The sequence below is a fragment of the Apodemus sylvaticus genome, chromosome 11 (assembly GCF_947179515.1).
Source record: "Apodemus sylvaticus chromosome 11, mApoSyl1.1, whole genome shotgun sequence".
In the NCBI taxonomy this organism is placed as follows: Eukaryota; Metazoa; Chordata; class Mammalia; order Rodentia; family Muridae; genus Apodemus; species Apodemus sylvaticus.
Genome location: NC_067482.1, coordinates 24038660 through 24057646, shown reverse-complemented (window position 1 = coordinate 24057646; position 18987 = coordinate 24038660). Strand labels below are relative to the sequence as shown.

Genomic DNA, 18987 nt, shown 5'->3' with positions numbered 1-18987 from the left:
ATCTAAAACCAAACCCAAAATCAGAACAACTCCCAAAAGCACTTATAAAAAATACAACTGCTTTTGTTTTATTAGTGTTTATAAATTTGGACACTGTTTATTTCTTTTTTCTTTTTTTTAAAGATTTATTTATTATATGTCAGTACACTGTCTGACACCCCAGAAGAGGGCGCCAGATCTCATTACAGATGGTCGTGAACCACCAGGTGGTTGCTAGGAGTTGAACTCAGGACCCTCAAAAGAGCAGTCAGTGCTCTTCCGCTGAGCCTTCTCTTCAGCCCTGGAAACTGTTCATTTCTTATCATAACATATTTACTGTTAAGGTATCATATCTAGTGATGTAAAGCAGACTATAACAGCTCCAGGGTGTATCTTCCTGTACTATAAAACTCTGTGGCCAGTGAAATGGCCGATCAACGAGCCTGATGCCTTGAGTTCAACCTCTGATCTCCAATCAGATGCTGCATTATCTCCTTGCTGCTCACCTGCTACCTCCCCTGCACATAAAATAAACAAATATCCAACAGAACTGCACAGTTAAGAAAATCTTACATTAATGCCTTATCTATATATTAAGTAAAATTATTTAATTATCAAAGCTAGCAAATCAGCAAAGTACAACTTCATTTTACTCTAACATTTTTATGGCATGAATTCTCATTTTAAATCCTTCGATTTGAACTTTAAATATTGAGATGAGAATAGAACCTTTAGAAAAAATGATTAACCCATTTAAAGTTTTGAATCATTTACCAAATCCCATCCACCAGAGTTGCCCCTTTCAAACCTGCAAAGTAAATATTTACCTCAGGTTTGCTAAAATCTGCAATAAGGCACCTTGGATGTTTTATCTGGCTCTCCAGGGGTTCCTAAGAGAAAAAAAACATTATTTCACAGCATACTGAGTGATTATTTCACAGCATACTTAGTAGGTGATTATTTCACAGCATACTTAGTGATTATTTCATAGCATACTGAGTGATTATTTTACAAAACATTTAGGGCACTAGAAGCAAGGGATCTTTCTCTAAGACTGAAAATGGGTGAGGTTGGATTGCTGTAATATTGTAGTTAATCTTGTAGTGTTGCAGTTAAAATACTCTGTAATATCTCATTACTATACTAAAAACCACTTGCACTACATAGTTACTTCAAAAAAAATTAGTGAAAACTATCTTTATAATCCCAAACTTTGTCCTAATGTCAAAGCTACCATGCCTTCTCCTATCATTAGGTGACTGAGCTAGTCATGCCTGCTAAGTCTTGGCAGACAGTCAAAGATAAGATCTGCAGGAGTGTAAGGTAAGAGAAAGGCAAAGAAAAGAAAAATTTGAAAAGTAACAGTTCCCCAAACATCACCATATATGAAATTATTTGATGCACAAAATTATTTAATTAAAACGTAGGGCGGGGCAAGATAAAGTATGCAGAAGCAGATCTCATTAGCTGTCCTATTTTAATTGGCTTAACTGAAGTGAACAAAACCTTTAAGACTAGTTTTTTTTTTAATGAAAAACACAAAAAACAATGAAGTTAAAACATTGAAATCTTGAAAACTCCCTATAGCCTGTAGCAACATCCTCATGAAAAGCCCAACAACTGAAGACATTATACACATCACATTGAGAAGCAGCCTATGAATTTAAATACGACTCATTAGTTCTAAGAAAACAACAATCTCTACACTCTATTTACCAGCATGTTTTTCTTTCACTACCAATAGTCAATGTGAATTATGCTATATTTCAAACATAGTAGTTATAATGCAGATTAAAACTGTAGTAACATGAATTAACAAATAATTGAGCAATAAAGTGTAACAGCTCTTGCTGCATAAAATGAAAACATTTTTATCTTTTTCTTGGGTAGTAAAAAGTACGATAAATCCTTTCACTATTTATGAGGATATAGCTCCTTTGAGGTATAACAATAATCATACACAAGGTATTCTAGGTATTAAACCGTATAAGCTTATATTTGTCTAACCTTTGCAGTACAGAGGACTGCACATACTAAGGAGGTGTGTAAGCTACAGCCCCATGTCTGTATGTTATTTTTATAGTATCAGTTTGCCCCTGGTTGATTTAATTTTATTCAAATTGGTTATAAATTTTAAAAAAAAAAGGTTATTCTTTATGGTAACTTGAATTGAGCACTTTATTCTTTTGGGATATTCTCTTTCTTTCTTTCTTTTTAATAAAAAAAAAACCTTTTTAAGCAGAAAATATACTTACAAAGCAGAATGTTTTAGGAGTCTTAACCTGCACAGCTATGCCTCCATGTAAATATGGGTCCAGCTCAGTAGTATCACCAATGCTGAAGGAAAATGGTGATGTGACTGCAAGAAAAAAATGGTACACATAGGTACCATCACAAAGATATTAACTCTCCATTTATAAAAGTAAGATTCTAAAACATCTTTTTTCTTTGTAGGGGGTTGGGAATCTGTTGGTCCCTATACCAAGTATTTCTTCCAATGTGAGCTTTGGAACTTAATAATTGAGAAAAACAAGAGTGTAAAGTAAAAAATAAGAGGTACTTAGAATAGAATATTAAAATGTTATAAAACCTCTATACTATGCTAATACTAATTTTATTGGTACATGGAGGAATAAAACACATGTCTGAGAAATACATTCAAGTACACAAAGACCAGTCTTTTTTTTTTTTTTTTTGAAGAAATTGCAAAAGGCTACAACGTATAGGTATTTTCTGTGTAAGACAGCATAAAGAACTTCTCTACTGGTATTTAATGAACCTGTGATGAGTAGCTGACTACTGAGAAGGAATAGCAAAGATATGTAAAAAACTTTTCACTTTCAATCTATTTTGTTATTGAACCATTTAATAGTTAAAAACTTAATTAAACTATGTCTTATTAATCACAAAATAAATTACAATACTTATAAATATACAGGTAAATGCTTAGTAGTCATACAGATACCATGCTAATTTGATATTTGGAAAGAGGAGGAAATCTAAAGTGGGACTCAATCACAACCCTATGTAAATGCACATGTAGACATGTCTGTATTAATTGTATAAGACATATACATATACTGTTTTAGAATTAACATGTTTTAGTTATTTAATTTTTTCATAGAACAAAACTATCTTAAAGCTGAAAGCATAAAGTACTAAGTATTCAATTTAAGCAACTTTTACCTAAAAGTAATTTTTTTCCTAAAAATGTGGGTTTTAAAATGAAAGATTTCATTTGTTGTTGTTGTCAGGCAATTTCTTTTTTTTTATTCGATATATTTCTTATTTACATTTCAACTGATTTCCCCTTTTCTAGCCCCCCACTCCCCAAAAGTCCCATAAGCCCCCTTCCCTCCCCATGCTCTCCCACCCAACTTCCCACTTCCCTGTTCTATTTTGCCCTATAATGCTTCACTGAGTCTTTCCAGAACAAGGGGCCACTCCTCTGTTCTTCTTGTACCTCATTTGATGTGTGGATTATATTTTGGGTATTCCAGTTTTCTAGGTTAATATCCACTTATTAGTGAGTGCATACCATGATTCATCTTTTGAGACTGGGTTACCTCACTTAGTATGATGTTCTCCAGCTCCATCCATTTGCCTAAGAATTTCATGAATTCATTGTTTCTTTCTTTTTTTTTTATTTTAAAGGATTTATTTATTTATTATATCTTAGTATACTGTAGCTGTACTTCAGACACCCCAGAAGAGGGAGTCAGATCTTGTTATGGATGGTTTTGAGGCACCATGTGGTTGCTAGGAATTGAACTCAGGACCTTCAGAAGAGCAGTCAGTGCTCTTAACTGCTGAGCCATCTCTCCAGCCCCCCCCCCCTTTTTTTTAAAGATTTATTTATTATTATATGTAAGTACACTGTAGCTGTCTTCAGACACACCAGAAGAGGGTGTCAGATCTCATTACGGATGGTTGTGAGCCACCATGTGGTTGCTGAGATTTGAACTCAGGACCTTTGGAAGAGCAGTCAGTGCTCTTAACCGCTGAGCTATCTCACCAGCTCGAATTCATTGTTTCTAATGGCTGAATAGTACTCCATTGTGTAGATATACCACATTTTTTGCATCCACTCTTCTGTTGAGGGATACCTGGGTTCTTTCCAGCTTCTGGCTATTATAAATAGGGCTGCTATGAACATAGTGGAGCATGTGTCCTTACTGCATGCTGGGGAATCCTCTGGTATATGCCCAGGAGTAGTATAGCAGGACCTTCCGGAAGTGAGGTGCCCAGTTTTCTGAGGAACCGCCAGACTGATTTCCAGAGTGGTTGTACCAATTTGCAACCCCACCAGCTCTTTCTCTACATCTTCGCCAACACCTGCTGTCTCCTGAATTTTTAATCTTAGCCATTCTGACTGGTGTAAGGTGAAATCTCAGGGTTGTTTTGATTTGCATTTCCCTAATGACTAATGAAGTTGAGCATTTTTTAAGATGCTTCTCCACCATCCGAAGTTCTTCAGGTGAAAATTCTTTGTTTAACTCTGTACTCCATTTTTTAATAGGGTTATTTGGTTTTCTGGAGTCTAACTTCTTGAGTTCTTTATATATATTGGATATTAGCCCTCTATCTGATGTAGGATTGGTGAAGATCTTTTCCCAATTTGTTGGTTGCCGATTTGTCCTCTTGATGGTGTCCTTTGCCTTACAGAAACTTTGTAATTTTATGAGGTCCCATTTGTCAATTCTTGATCTAAGAGCATACACTATTGGTGATCTGTTCAGAAACTTTCTCCCTGTATCGATGTCCTCAAGGGTCTTCCCCAGTTTCTTTTCTATTAGCTTCAGAGTGTCTGGCTTTATGTGAAGGTCCTTGATCTATTTGGAGTTGAGCTTAGTACAAGGAGACAAGGATGGATCAATTTGCATTCTTCTGCATGCTGACCTCATGCTGACTTCATTTGTTGCTGTCAGGCAATTTCTTACTATACAAGTAGCTCTAAACATCTGATCTTATCACCACCACACTTTAACACTAAGTGGTAGCCAATATAAACAAATATAATCCCAAATTATCATGTTAGTCAACTTTACCCAAATACAAACTATTATGCTCTGAACCTCTATTTTAGATGTATTCAAACATCAAATTAAAAAGCTCTTGCAAACCAAAAACTATAGTCAGCAGGGTGAGTAATCAGCCCACAGAGTAGGAGACAGTAATCTGCTAGCTGTGTCTCAAAACAGCTAATATTGAGAATAATAGCTATAACATAAAACAAATATATAAAGCTGCTATTCAATAGGTCAGTGCACTTAACAGTGTTCTAAAGGAAAAAAACTGGCAATATTTATTTTTAAAGGTGCTCAATATCTTTAGCCATCAGGAAAATGCATAAAACATGTTCATAAAAACCAAACAAACCAAACAACCATGACAAATGCTGGAGAGGATGTGAAGGAAAAGGAGCCTCACTGCGGTCATTATGTTAACTGGGCAACCACACCTGACTGTACTTTTCCAGTGCTCAAAAGATGGAAGTGAGTCATCAGTGTCCTTCAACTATGAAAGCACACCACAAAGTTAAGTTGCAAATTGTGTAGTACTGCTTTATATTTTAAACACAACTACAGGTAAAATACAAATTATGTAGATTAATAATGGTATGAATTACCTCAAATGGGCCAGACATGCCGATTCATGATCATCTTTCCACTTTATTCTTTCAAAGCTCTGACTTTAGCATCCTCTATCCCCTTAGCAATAAAACTGTAAGTCCTCTAAGGTAACGAGTGGATAAAAAGACCCCAAACTTGCCTATTTAAATATTCAATTCAATGAACACAACACAGACTTGACAGTCATCTCCATTTACTATTTCACTGCTGCCTCATTCACAACTGAATTATCATTGTACATATTCTCCAAAACCTACACAACTTCTAACCCCCTAAAGTAGGTTACTCAAGCAGCAATCTCTGTCCACCTGCAATTGCTCGTAACTGTCTTCTTACTTGTGTAAAGATTTGAAATTTCAACTTATATTTTCTCATAATGTATTTCTATACTTTATGTTCTTCCCTATATTACCACTGTTTAGTATCCTTCCATGAATACACTGATTTGAAGCTCAGAGATGTGAATCAAGTCAATCTGAGAGGATGTGTTCAAAACACTAGATGAAGTGTATGATCATAAATAGGCTAAACAACTAAAAGCAAATTAATAAAACATGCAAACTTACCAGTTATCTGTTGTACAGATCCATTTAAGCCTGTCATTCCATTAATTTCTCGAAATGTTAGGAACTGTCCTGTCTCAAGCTTGTGAGGATGATTTTCAAGGCAAGTGACAATACCTGGATTAGCCTAAGAATTAGAGTAGTTTATTGAACACCAAGTTCTTATATTATTTTTTTACAAGTTTTTATAAATTATCATCTATGAATATTAAAAATTAGCATTCCTATACTTTAATAAAATTGTATTAAAATAATCATACTTGCGTTATGTTTGAAATGAAAATTTCTTTTGGTTCTTCTCCTGTTGTATCTGAAACTTCAAATTCATCACCAAAATCACAAAACAACCTGGACCAAATTCCATGTACATCTGTACTAATAAACTGAAAAGACAAAAATAAATTTGTTTATGTGAATAGGAAATAAAAAAAACACCTCAGTTATCTTAAGTCAATTCATGACAATTTTATTTAGAATTAAGTATATTCCCTGAAAAGTACCATTATTCATGTACAGAATGAATCATTTATAAATCAGTTTGGGAATCAAGAAACATGGTATTTGGTGAGTGGGTTTCTGACACAATGAAATTAAAAATACCTTCAATGTATCAACATTACATAAGCTTGTTATAACAAAAATTCTGGCTTGGTCATAAATTTTAAGTTTAATACATAAGAAACAGTTATCCTAGTTTAGTTGCCTAGGAATGAATAGCTATTATTTACAGAAACAGAAATGAGTGTACACTCACCAAAAGCATTAGTTAGTGGAAATTAGAAGAAGACGTTAAGCTGGGAGTAGTCTACAGAAAAAAGGCCAAGACGTCATCAAAGTGCAAACCAAGCCAGGAAAGATACATGTGAGGTTCTTTAATGCAATAACAAATGGTTTATTAAAAATAAAGTTTATAATAATGGCAGTCTCCATCCCAAGATTCTATAAAGAAATTATGTTTTTGTGCTTAAAGTGCTTTCTATAGGCTCTTTCTATATCACAAATCTATTCAGCTGCAAAAAAAGGCACATAATTTGCATAACAATTGATCTACTTAAAGTGTGTATCATTAAGAAAGGTTGCATATTCTCAGAAGGAAAATGCAAACGGTTCTTCCAGATAAAAAGAATCTAGCAGATAATCTGAATGTTCATAAGTGAGAGTGCCAGAGGGACAGTGTAAGACGTACAGATGAACAAGAAGAATAAACATGAGAGTATGAGACGGACTAAATGTAGGCAGTGGACAAAGTTATGAAAGACAAACCAAGCCCACGGTTGCAGTTTGAACTGTCTTAGATACTTTGTTCTAGGCAGCAGAGAGCACATTACGTGGCCGAAAGGAGCTTCACAACGTCACAATGACTGTGCTGTGTAGAAGAGTCAGAATGACTGTTCTGTGTAGATTGAGATTTACATACCTGGATCTTCTTAATTTTGGGGTGTGTGTGTGTGTGTGTGTGTCTGTAAATTGTTTCTTTGTTGTATTTTTTTGGCCATGGTTTCACTACCTAGCTTGGAACCTGATGTGTAACCCAGGCTGGCCTTAAAATGCACAGCTGTCTGCTTGCTTTGCTTCTGCCTCCTCAGTGTAGCACTGTGCCTTGCTATTGACAAGTCTTTAAAAATAAAAGGCTTATTTAAAAAGCTGGAATATGAAAATTTTTCTTCCTTTAGTTAACTGCATGTTAATATTATAATTGTTAAATTATAATATTACCTTAATTGGAGGACAATGAGAATGGCAAAAGTTGTTGACTTTCTTTTGTAATGTCAGTTTCATTTCAGTCAATACCACACACTGTTGAGAATAAAATAAAGATCAGAAGTACACAATAACTTTTATAAAATATACCTTCTCAATAAGAAGCATATAAATTCAAATTCTACCAAAGAATCATAGTTATGTTCACAAAATTTACTATCCTATATTGAATTCTGGTCTAGAATTAATTACATATAGAAGTACAAAATGGCAAAACCAAAATAAAAATATAGAGAGCATATGCTCCTATTAAATACATTCCTTTACTCTAAATAACTCACAATCAGAAGCAAACCTTAACACCCTATGTTGTTTTGTAGTCCTAATAGAGGGCTGGAGATTTATCTGTCACTGTGCTACAATCACTAATCTAATAGAACATTACTTTCAGACAAGCTTCAAGGATATTGGTTATAACTCTAATTTCTGCATTCAATAGATTCACAAAATAAACCTTTGCTTTATAATACTAGTAAAATCAAAATATTATTTAAGATAGCAAATAATTTTCAGTGCTTAATTTTTTAACACTGTGATACAAGTAGGTGTGAAAACAAGATTTTGACATAATTAGTTTATACTGATAGAGGTCATAAAATTTCTTGAAAGCCACTTGCCCAACCAACATCAAAACCAATAGATTCTTAGTTCTATGCTCTCCTCAGAGTTTATATACAGGAGTTGAATAATAATTTACTCAATAGAACATTTTAAGGTGTGGGTTTCATACTATTACTAGGTATGCCAAAAATGTCCTGATCACTCTTTTTTTAAAACTTGAGGTAAAACCTCCTTCACGATAAACAACTTACTGCCAAACATCAGGTTCTCCAACTCAATGTCCCCCTTTAAAGCCGCCCACTACCCAGTAAGGAGGCATCTACTAAGACCTCTGCATTGCACTGGTTGGGAAAAGAGCAGAACTGGTGGTAGTAAAAAGTAACATAACATAATGCCTATGCCCTAAAACTTGGACATTTTAGATCATCATGTAAATTGCACATATTAGTAAGCTGTGTTATACATTAATATATGCATATCCTATGTACTAGCAAATCATTCTTTGACACTTTTCCCCATATGTTTTTATGTGTAAAAACAGACAGACAGACACACACTCATAAACCAAGTTTTCTTTACGTACACTGAAGGAAGGGCATTTATGTCTGATTACGTATGTTCAAGGAGAACAGTGCTGCTGTGAGCATGGGCACGACCTCTATGGTACGCTGATTTCATTTAGATTGGTTATATACCTAGCAGTGTGATAACTACATTATACATATTACTTTTTTTTTTTTTATTAAAAAAATTTTTCCTTTTTTGGTAGATTCTTGCCAGCATGTCATTTTTTTTTTTAAGCAATAGCTTTCCAGTGGGTAAGATTTTTGAAGTTTATGTTGTTATTTTTTATTTTATTACATAGTGGTCAGAGAGAACACAGTATTTTTTCTTTGAGACAGGGTCTCATGCAGTACAGAGTAGTCATGAACTTGGTATGTTGCTAAAGATGACACTGAATTTCTGATCCTCCTGCCCCCATGTTTAGAGTGGCTGGACTTCAAGGCATGTCTCACATTTATTTGATGCTGGCAATTAAAATCAGAAGCTTTGTGGATGTTATATAAGCAATCCGGTGACTAAGCTACATTCCTGGTCCTCACTTCTTTAAGTTTTGTGAATGTCTCAAGATTTATTTTTAATGTCCTAATACATGGTATATTTTAAGGACTGTTTCATGTGCTAAGGATGTATATTCTATACATGCTGCCCAGTATATCAGCTATAGTACTTCAATGTTGCATTTCTGTATGGGAGAGAATAGAGAAAGGGTATCATTATTGTGTAGAGCTGGTCGGCCTTGTACTCAGGATTAACCCACCATATTTTTAAGCTATGGTAATCCTTCTTTTTTAACCTCTCAAATACCAGCTTGCTGTTTGTTGTGTCTGAAGATCTGTAGAATGATGATATTGGAAGTCCTAACACTGTCCTGGATCCTACTTCTCCTTTAGATCTAATGATTACTGTCAGATATTATTGAATTGATCCCTGATTAAATGACTATTGCTGCTTTACAGTTTTGTTTTTCCATCTACTCTGTGTAAGAAGACCCACTCCAGTTCACTTTTGGTTTACAGTTGCATGGAATCTCTTTTTGTGTGCACACACACACACACATTTGGCATCCAGAGAAGGACTCTTGGGTTTTTTTTTTTTTCCTATTCTAAGAGGACTGCCATATTGCCCTGAATCATGGTCTCTTCCTGAGAGAGAAACTCACTATTTCTGCTCAGACAGCTGGGGTAGTTGGGCTAGCTCTCAGAATCCACGCGTCGTATCTCACCCCAATGCTGGCAAAGCCACGGCCCGCTTTTCATCCAAGTGCTAGGGATTTGAATTCAGGCCCTCATGCTTGCAGAGGAAGCCAACTTACACAATCTTCCCAGACCTAGAATACCTTTTTGCCATTTTTCACTTTCAGTCTGTGTGCTCACTACAAATGTGAGTTTCTGACAGAAAGCACACTGTTGAATCTTATTTTAGCGTCAATCAACTTGCATGCTCTAACTGGGGAATGTAGTCCACTTACACTTAATATAGATAATGTAAGACTTTCTACTTTCCCTATTTGTTTTGATTACCCTTTGAGTTTGCCTTTCTTCATGGGAATGAAAACAAATGCCATTCCATTCCATCTTGTTAAAGTTTTTTTTTTTTTTTAAAGGATGTATTTATTGTTATATGTAAGTACACTGTAGCTGTCTTCAGACACATTAGAAGAGGGCGTCAGATCTCATTATGGATGGTTGTGAGCCACCATGTGGTTGCTGGGAATTGAACTCAGGACCTCTGGAAGAATAGTCAGTGCTCTTAACTGCTAAGCCATCTTTCTAGCCCTGTGTTAAAGTTTCTGTTGAACAGTTTGCTGGCTGTTAAATGATGGCATTTTAAAATGTGAATTATTCACCTGTGTCGCTTGGCTCTTCATTATTGCTTTCTGCGGCCTCTTTACACATGGGGTACACTTTCATGCATTCACAGTGGTGGGTATGGTTCTTTTCTTCTGGATGTGGACTCGCTTCTGCATCTTTAGGCAGGCTAGTCTGGTAGTAATCAATCCCTGCATTTTTTTCTACATTATCATGAAAACGTTTTTCATCTTTGAAGGATAGGCTATATATATATCCAGGTATATATAAAGCTAGCTGAACTATTATTTTCTGAAATGGAATACTATTTCATTTCCTCTTTTTTTTTGAGGGAGGCAAGAGAGATCAGGAACTGAACTGTGAGCCTTGTACGTGGTATTCAATTTCTCTAAAACTGACCTATATTGCCACCTGCCTTATGTTTTCGGCAATCTAACTACAATATGTCTGGGCCAGAATTTCGTGGGGTCATGCCCATTTGAAGTCCTATGGGTCCCAAGATTAGAGAGACTTGAAGTTAATGCTTCTTTGAATAGTTTTCTTTCCTTTCCTAGGTACCCCAATGGGCAATGTTTGTTTACTATGGTGCCAATGATCTTCAAAGCTCTTTTCATTTCCTCCTTTATTTCACAAGGCCTGCTTCTAAGTTTAGGTAGCCTCTCTCGCTTGAGCCTAGTCTGTTAGAAACTCTGTCAGCTACACTTGCGTCATTGGTTTAGCTCTTTCTTCCTATTATTTTTTCCAAGATCTTTTAGTTGAATTTTTTTTATTTCTTATGTATTGTTTTCTTTAAACTGTCTTTAATTTCTTCAAATTTTGCTAGATGTTCTAGAAACCACTGCTTTCTTTTATCAGATACTTCATCACTAAGTTTTCTTTGGCATTAGACACTAGAAAGTACTTTTTTACCTTTGGAATGGACATTGTTTTTCTTGGGTTCCTATCTATGTTAAAATTTGTGGTTCTGGCAAATCAGTTTTATGAATTATCCCTCAGTGTTTTCTGTCAGTATCTGTGAAACATAACAAGGTAATACATTAAGAGTTTAAATTGTGTAAGGTATAGTACTAGCTCCAGCACTTTTTAATCTAAAGACTTGTGTTCATCAGATACTAAACATTTTTTCAGCTCAAATTTTCTGACATTAATATTTTCTTATGTGCAGTATATGCATGTGTAAACTTTCTTAAATATGTTTGTATAAGTCAGAGGTAACTTCTGATGTCTTCCTCTGTCACTTTTCACTATCCTTCTCTGAGACAGTTCTCACTGAGCCTCTGACTCATCAGTTAGCTAGGTTGGAAGCGATGGGGATCAGCATGGGTGTTGGGAATCTGAACTCAGTTCTTTTGATTGTACAGCAATTTACCCACAGAGCCATCTCTTGAGCGTGAAAATGAGTTTTACTTTTTCTAGAAATCTAATGTCATAAAGTAAGTCTTTTCATATAAGCTAAATTCTTCTATTTTACCCTAACTTTTCCTGATTTCTGTGTTCTACACTGTAATTTACTCGTATTTTTCAACTCTCTAATGCTTATTAAGCCACAGTTTATCAACTAAATAACTTTAAAAGATATAACAGAAACAGATAAATGCATATTGTTAAAAACCTCTTAGTTTCAACAGCATATTACTGCTAAACACCTTTCTTACATTCATGAGTTCTAAATGAAGTACTCAATAGGTATTATTTTAACCTCATGTTTTTTGCTCTGCTCCTCAAGGTATTGGTTTATAGTATAACATATAATTTGTTTGGAATGCATCAATAACATTTAATACAAACCTGATATTTTTCTAAGAAGGAGAGGTCTGTGGTTTCATCAAAAGGGGCAGAGGATAATGAGACCTGAACATATGGATTAAGTTCTGCAATACGATGAAGTACAGCTTCGGCCCTAGAAAAATAAAATCTTTCATTTATTATTTTTGGTCTCAATGTTAGACAATATAAGAAGGACCAGCATATGAAATTTTAATGAAAACTAAATAAACTGTAGGTAAATACAGACTTATTTGTGTTTTCTAAATAATACAATCTTATGACACACTATCACATTCTTTAGCAAGCTTAACAATCCTCACATACACCCTCTGGCTTCTAATCTCCAAGCTTTCAAAGTCTCTCAATGACAGTAATACTAGAGTTCCTTTACCCATGAGACTAGAAAAGGACTGTTAGAGGGGATGAAGAGTGCACGGCAACAGAGAAACGCAACAGACTATGTGCCATCAAGGCAGGAGGAAGGACAATCTAACTGAAGAAAGAGAAAGAGAAGAGGCTAAGAAGGTCAGTGTGTGGGGCAGGGGGATAAAAGTGAACTGTAATGGTATATATGTATCAAAATGTCACAATGAAACCCATTACTTTGCTAAATAATGTTTTAAGTTCCTTTAAAAATGTTAAATTCATTTCTAGGTTAACAGGATAAATGTATCACAAACTTGACAAAGGAGATAGATAAATGCCACTACTTATTTATGTAAGGCGGTATGAATTAACCTTGACAAAGTAAACAGCTACATCTAAGCTGTATTCTCTATACATAAAACATTTTTAAACATAACCAGTTTAAAAAAAAAAATCCCATGACAATGTATCAAAATATCTTTACCTGTTTCTCTCATTAACAACATCATCTTCACACAAGAAGAAATTGGTCCCTAGGTCCCATGCCTGGCATGTTTTTGTATCATGAATTGTCAGTGCCTTCAAAAAATGAGAAAAATACCTGTTAAGTCCAGAATGGAGTCATAGTGCATATCACCTGTAATGCTATGAACAGTGTGCTGGAAATACAATATATACATGAGTAACAAAGAGAACTTGGTGGTATAAAAATGAAAAAGATATACAATTACATCTTTATTTGGAAGACATGACTATAATAAACACCTGAAGAACTCCAAAAACTTGGGGAGAAACTACATGGTGAGAAGCTCTAAATTTATGGCATTAGCATGTTATAAAAATCAACAGACAGAAAAATCAAACATTCAGAAAAACTTATATAAAAGAATTTAAAGATTCCACACTCCAGATGATAAAGGTAATGGAAAAACTAGAAAAAAATTGAAAATCACATCACATACCATATAGAAAACTATTAATTTGCAAGGAATGTGTTGGAATAATATATGCATTTTATTGCTCTTGAATATGAAATGCTGACTATGAAACATCTTCCCATCCACTAGACTGGCAACGTCCAACAACTTGACCACATATTGCATTGTGATAGTACTGTGAGGGGCTTAGCCTCCATGGAAAGAAACTTAGTATAGCCTCTGGCAATAAGACATACATTTCCCCTTGAATAGAACAATCCTAGTTTTAGGAATCTGTCCAAAAGACATTCTTAGAAAGATTCAAAAGCATTTACAGCCAAGGTTATTAAGTATAATTCTATTAAAAACACTAGAAACAAAATGTGCATTATCATAGGAAAATTTGTCTAATGTGATTTATCTGCACAATTGTATCTTCAAGTAACTATTAAAAAAACAAATATTTATCACTATGCAGTAATTTTTATTAGGTATTTTTTATTTACATTTCAAATGTTATCCCCTTTCCTGGTTTCCCTTCCAAAAACCCCTTATCCCATCCCCCTATCCCCCTGCTCACCAACCCACCCACTCCCACTTCCCTGTCCTGGCATTTCCCTATACTGGGCCATCTAGCCTTCTAAGGACCAAGGGCCTCTCCTCCCTTTGATGTCCAACAAGGCCATCCTCTGCTGCATATGCAGCTGGAGCCATGGGTCCCTCCATGTGTGCTCTTTGGTTGGTGGTTTAGTCCCTGGGAGCTGAGGTACTGGGGTAGTTCATGTTGTTCCTCCTATGGGGCTACTATGCAGTAATCTTAGGGACAAGATGTTAAGTAATAAAAATCAAGGCACTTTAAGAAACACAGGAAGAGACAGATACATAAAGTTGAATGGAATATTTATGTATGCATATATTTGTTTATATTTATATACAAATGAGTAAATTACATTTAAAAGTGAATGATATAAGGGGGAAAAGAGTATAGAAACCAGACTAACCTGAAAATATTTTTTATTTTATACTTAATTTTGAATGCAATAAACAAAAAAGTAGTAATATTGAATTTAAAAAGTGACACTAAATGATACTTAGAATCCAACCTGAAATAATCTAAACTGTTTTTGAATAGTTGACATGATTAACTGAAGGAGTTATTGAATGTGATTTTTTTAAAAGCTATCAGTCAAAAGCAAAGGATTTTAGAAAAGGATAAAAGATATAATTTTAGGCAATTAGTAATATTTAAATTGTATTCTGAAACCATGTCATATAAGTTAAATATAATATCGGACAAGTGGACTATCATTAAAACACATGAATCTTACCATAAACTACACAAAAGTAGAAAGTAAAAGAAGTAATCCATTCCTTCAAGGGAATTAGAAACTTATTAAACCTGAATACAACTCATTGATTCCTGATGACTAATGTTTTATCTTTATCCCTCAGCAAGACTTAAATTGACAAAGACTATGGGTATTATGTCTAAAAACCTCAGAAACTTAAATATTCCACTGGAAAGATGAACCAATTTTTGTATAATTAAAAATAAAATATACAATGAATAAAAATGTAACACAGTATATTTAAATGCACAAGTTTATGATGGTACATATGTAATCAAAGTTCATTATTGACAGTTGAGGGATTGTCAGGATGACTTTTGGAGGGTGGTAAAAATTCAGTATTTATCCTGCCCTTTGTACATGCAATCTACACACTTTAGTGAAATCAGATAATCAATGAAGAGAAATTTTTCTTCCTAAAATACTACTATAATTAATGAACAATGTCCTCAACAACTACAATTAATGAAATAATGAATCAAGGTAATGATAGTTAATGGCAAAGGAATTGGAAGGAATAAGGAAGAAGAGAAAAATAGTATATTATCATCTCATGGTAGGACAGTATACTTCCTGTGAAGAGACTTGCTATAGGAATCAAATCTCAATTTGACTCTGGATAGGACTACCAGTTTATAGGAAAATATAAGACACAAGTATATGCAACAGTTTTTCCCCATTCTATTTTGTTAGAGATAGCCCTTGCTATGTAGCCCTAACTGGCCTGGAACTTAGCAGGTACACTAGGCTAGGTCTTTCTCCGTTTTGCCTTTGAAAAGCTGGAATCAGACATGCGCCATTATACATGTCACAAAATGATTACTTTTTTCAATAAATAAATTTTGTTAGGGTAAAAATTATCAGGGAGGGTAAACCTACAGATTAAAAGAAAAAAATACAGTACAGATTCTCCTCCGCTCCTGATTAGAACAAAATAAACGTTAAAAAAGATTTTTCAAGAAAACAAAGTTGAACTCTCAACTGGGCATTTTGTATTTATGCTAGCACAATTCCAGGGCGGCACCAATACCCCAGACTTCTTGATAGTTAGGCTTCTGCATAACACCCTCCTCCTGATTATGGGCCAGTGTCCTCTCATTAGTGCTTGATGAAGACAGCTGTCCAGTTGCCAGCAGCTCTATGGAGACAGGCAGACAGCAGGAAACTGAGAGCAACCTCTGGTCCACAGCCAGGAAGGAACTAAGGTATGCAGCCCCACAGAGAAACAAAGTTGGCTGCAGCCAAATGTGAGCTTTGCAAACAAATTATTTGACAATCTACACTCAAAATGACTAAACTTCTATAAATACTGTTTACAGTCTTGTGAGAGATTTTAACAAAAGAACAGACCAAACTCTTTGCCTATGCAAACTAGACATAACAAATGATACTATTAAATTTTGGAATGATTTTACAGTAATAAAAAAACTAATACAACAATATTAAGAAATTAATACATTTACGGTGTTAAAATGGTACTAAATTGTGGTTATATTAAAGATATATACTAAAAATATTTACGAGTGATAAAACAGCTGAAGTTTTTATGAAAAGAATTTAGCAGTTGCAGCCAGTAGGGACCGAGAAGCGAATATATAAAACATATACGCATGCTGAGTTAGTAACCTAAGCTGTGTGATAGGAAATAAGAAAAGTTAGGTGACTCTTTTTATGTTTAAATTCTCAATAAACTAAAAAAAAGAACAACAGCTTAATGATTCAGTTATGTAAAATAAAAAATAAGACAAAGCACATGATCACCAATAGCTCACAGTAAACTACTGTTCCCACTGAGGGTACACACTCACCTTAATCCCTGCAAGAACAAGATTCTTGGCTGTAAAGGAAAAAGAGAAAAGAGTAACTTAGCTTTGTAAAATTCATACCAAACAGGCCAGGGTGGTATACATATTGAGTTCCAGACAGCCAGGGTTGCATGGCAAGTTCCTGTCTAAACAAAACAAAACAAAACAAAACACAGAACAAAGGAATGACTATTTAATAGTTATTAAGGTCGCTAAATAAGAAGCATTGGCTTTGTTTTTGGTGGAAGATCATACCTCTGCTACAAAATATTTTGTTAAAAAATTTGACCAATATTTGGAAGTTAATTTCCTTTAAAGAAAATAAGAGTAATGTTTTTTATCTTATGTAAAAGTATCACAGAAATTATAGAAAAAAAATATTATTTACCAATTTCCACTCCAAGACCACCCATACCACTTAAGAAGACACAGGACTTGGCCATCTTCTGCATTGCCGTGTCACCAAGAACATATCTCTGTCGACTATATATAAAGCACAAGAAAAACAAAATAATTAATTCATCAAATAAAATATGCCTTAAAGTTTCATAAACTAACAGTCACAACACTCGATTCTGTCTAGAATTGTTTTAGATAAGTTGTACAGCATTCAAAGTTAACCAACAGAATTGCTAGCTAACTGACTAACCCATTTCCAATGTGATGTCGTTTGGCACCACAATCCACATTCTAACAAAGCAGAGTTGAGCAGCAGCTGTCCTCTGCATGGCATTCTGATAGGTAGACTGCCAATTGTTCCATTCCTTCCTGTTCCTCTCATTTTGTCATTTTAGGGATCACTAAAGGCCTGGGATTCTGCTTTCTTTGATTTAAAATTCTGATAACAAACAGGATTTTGGAGGGGAAAAAAATCAGTTTGTTTTTTTTTTTTTTTTAAAGAGAATTGGCCAAGCAATTCTTGAGTATTATTTTGCAATGAAGCATACTTAGTAAAAGTACACTTAGTTGGGCCGGGCAGCGGTGGCACATGCTGTTAATCCCAGCCACCTGGGAGGCAGAGGCAGAAGGATTTCTGAGTTCGAGGACAGTCTGGTCTACAGAGTGAGTTCCAGGACAGCCAAGACAGAGAAATCCTGTCTCCAAAAACCAATACACACACACACACACACACACACACACACACACACACACACACACACACACACACACACACATGCACACACTCTTAGTTGGATCTTTTTACGTTATACATCTACAGAACAAGCATGATCAGGTCAAGGCTTGAAAAAAAATATGCATTAGAAATTAAAAATATCTGCTCAATGACAAGTCAGTAGCAAGAGTTTATCTGAGAGAGTTAACAGGACACAAATAATGTACTAGTCCTTGTAGATAATACAATTCCAATAATTCTTATGAGAGTCAAAAATAAGAGTTTGGTATAAGCAAGAAATAGTTTTAGTAACCTTGGTTATATTTACTTCTTAAATTAAAGCACTGACACATTTAATGTATATTAAAATAATTTACGTATTTAGTATTTAAAAGTCTAGAAGTGTTGCCTAATTAGATGAAAATTGTATCTTTATCATTTCCTTCCTTGTTCTTAAAAAAAAAAAAATAAAACCAGAACTTTTAGCAAGTAGATAAGTTTATTTACTTGGAGTGCTAAGGAATGACCTCAGAGAAGAGCAATCTATCAACTGGGTTGTATCCCCAGACTAAAACCAAAAAGTTTATTTTCAATCAGTACATAAGACTTTCATTTTAGAAGTAAAATCTAGCCGGAGGTGGCGGCGCATGCCTGTAATCCCAGCACTTGGGAGACAGAGGCAGGCGGATTTCTAAGTTCAAGGCCAGCCTGGTCTACAGAGTGAGTTCCAGGACAGCCAGGGCTATACAGAGAAACCCTGTCTCAAAAAACCAAAAACGAAAGAAAGGAAGGAAGGAAGG

At 34.8% G+C, this 18987-nt stretch overlaps 1 protein-coding gene across 1 annotated transcript in view; it reads right to left on the bottom strand.

Annotated features, from left to right (window-relative positions):
* Window positions 1-18987, bottom strand: part of Uba6 (ubiquitin like modifier activating enzyme 6) — a 68226-nt gene that overhangs the window by 42146 nt on the left and 7093 nt on the right. Inside the window, exons 3-11 of the mRNA XM_052198454.1 lie at window positions 17462-17556; window positions 17077-17105; window positions 13487-13581; window positions 12658-12769; window positions 7892-7972; window positions 6436-6558; window positions 6179-6302; window positions 2235-2338; window positions 807-869 (exon numbers count right to left, since the gene is read on the bottom strand). Of these exons, the coding sequence (XP_052054414.1) occupies window positions 807-869; window positions 2235-2338; window positions 6179-6302; window positions 6436-6558; window positions 7892-7972; window positions 12658-12769; window positions 13487-13581; window positions 17077-17105; window positions 17462-17556 (826 nt within the window). The remainder of the gene's footprint in view (window positions 1-806; window positions 870-2234; window positions 2339-6178; window positions 6303-6435; window positions 6559-7891; window positions 7973-12657; window positions 12770-13486; window positions 13582-17076; window positions 17106-17461; window positions 17557-18987) is intronic.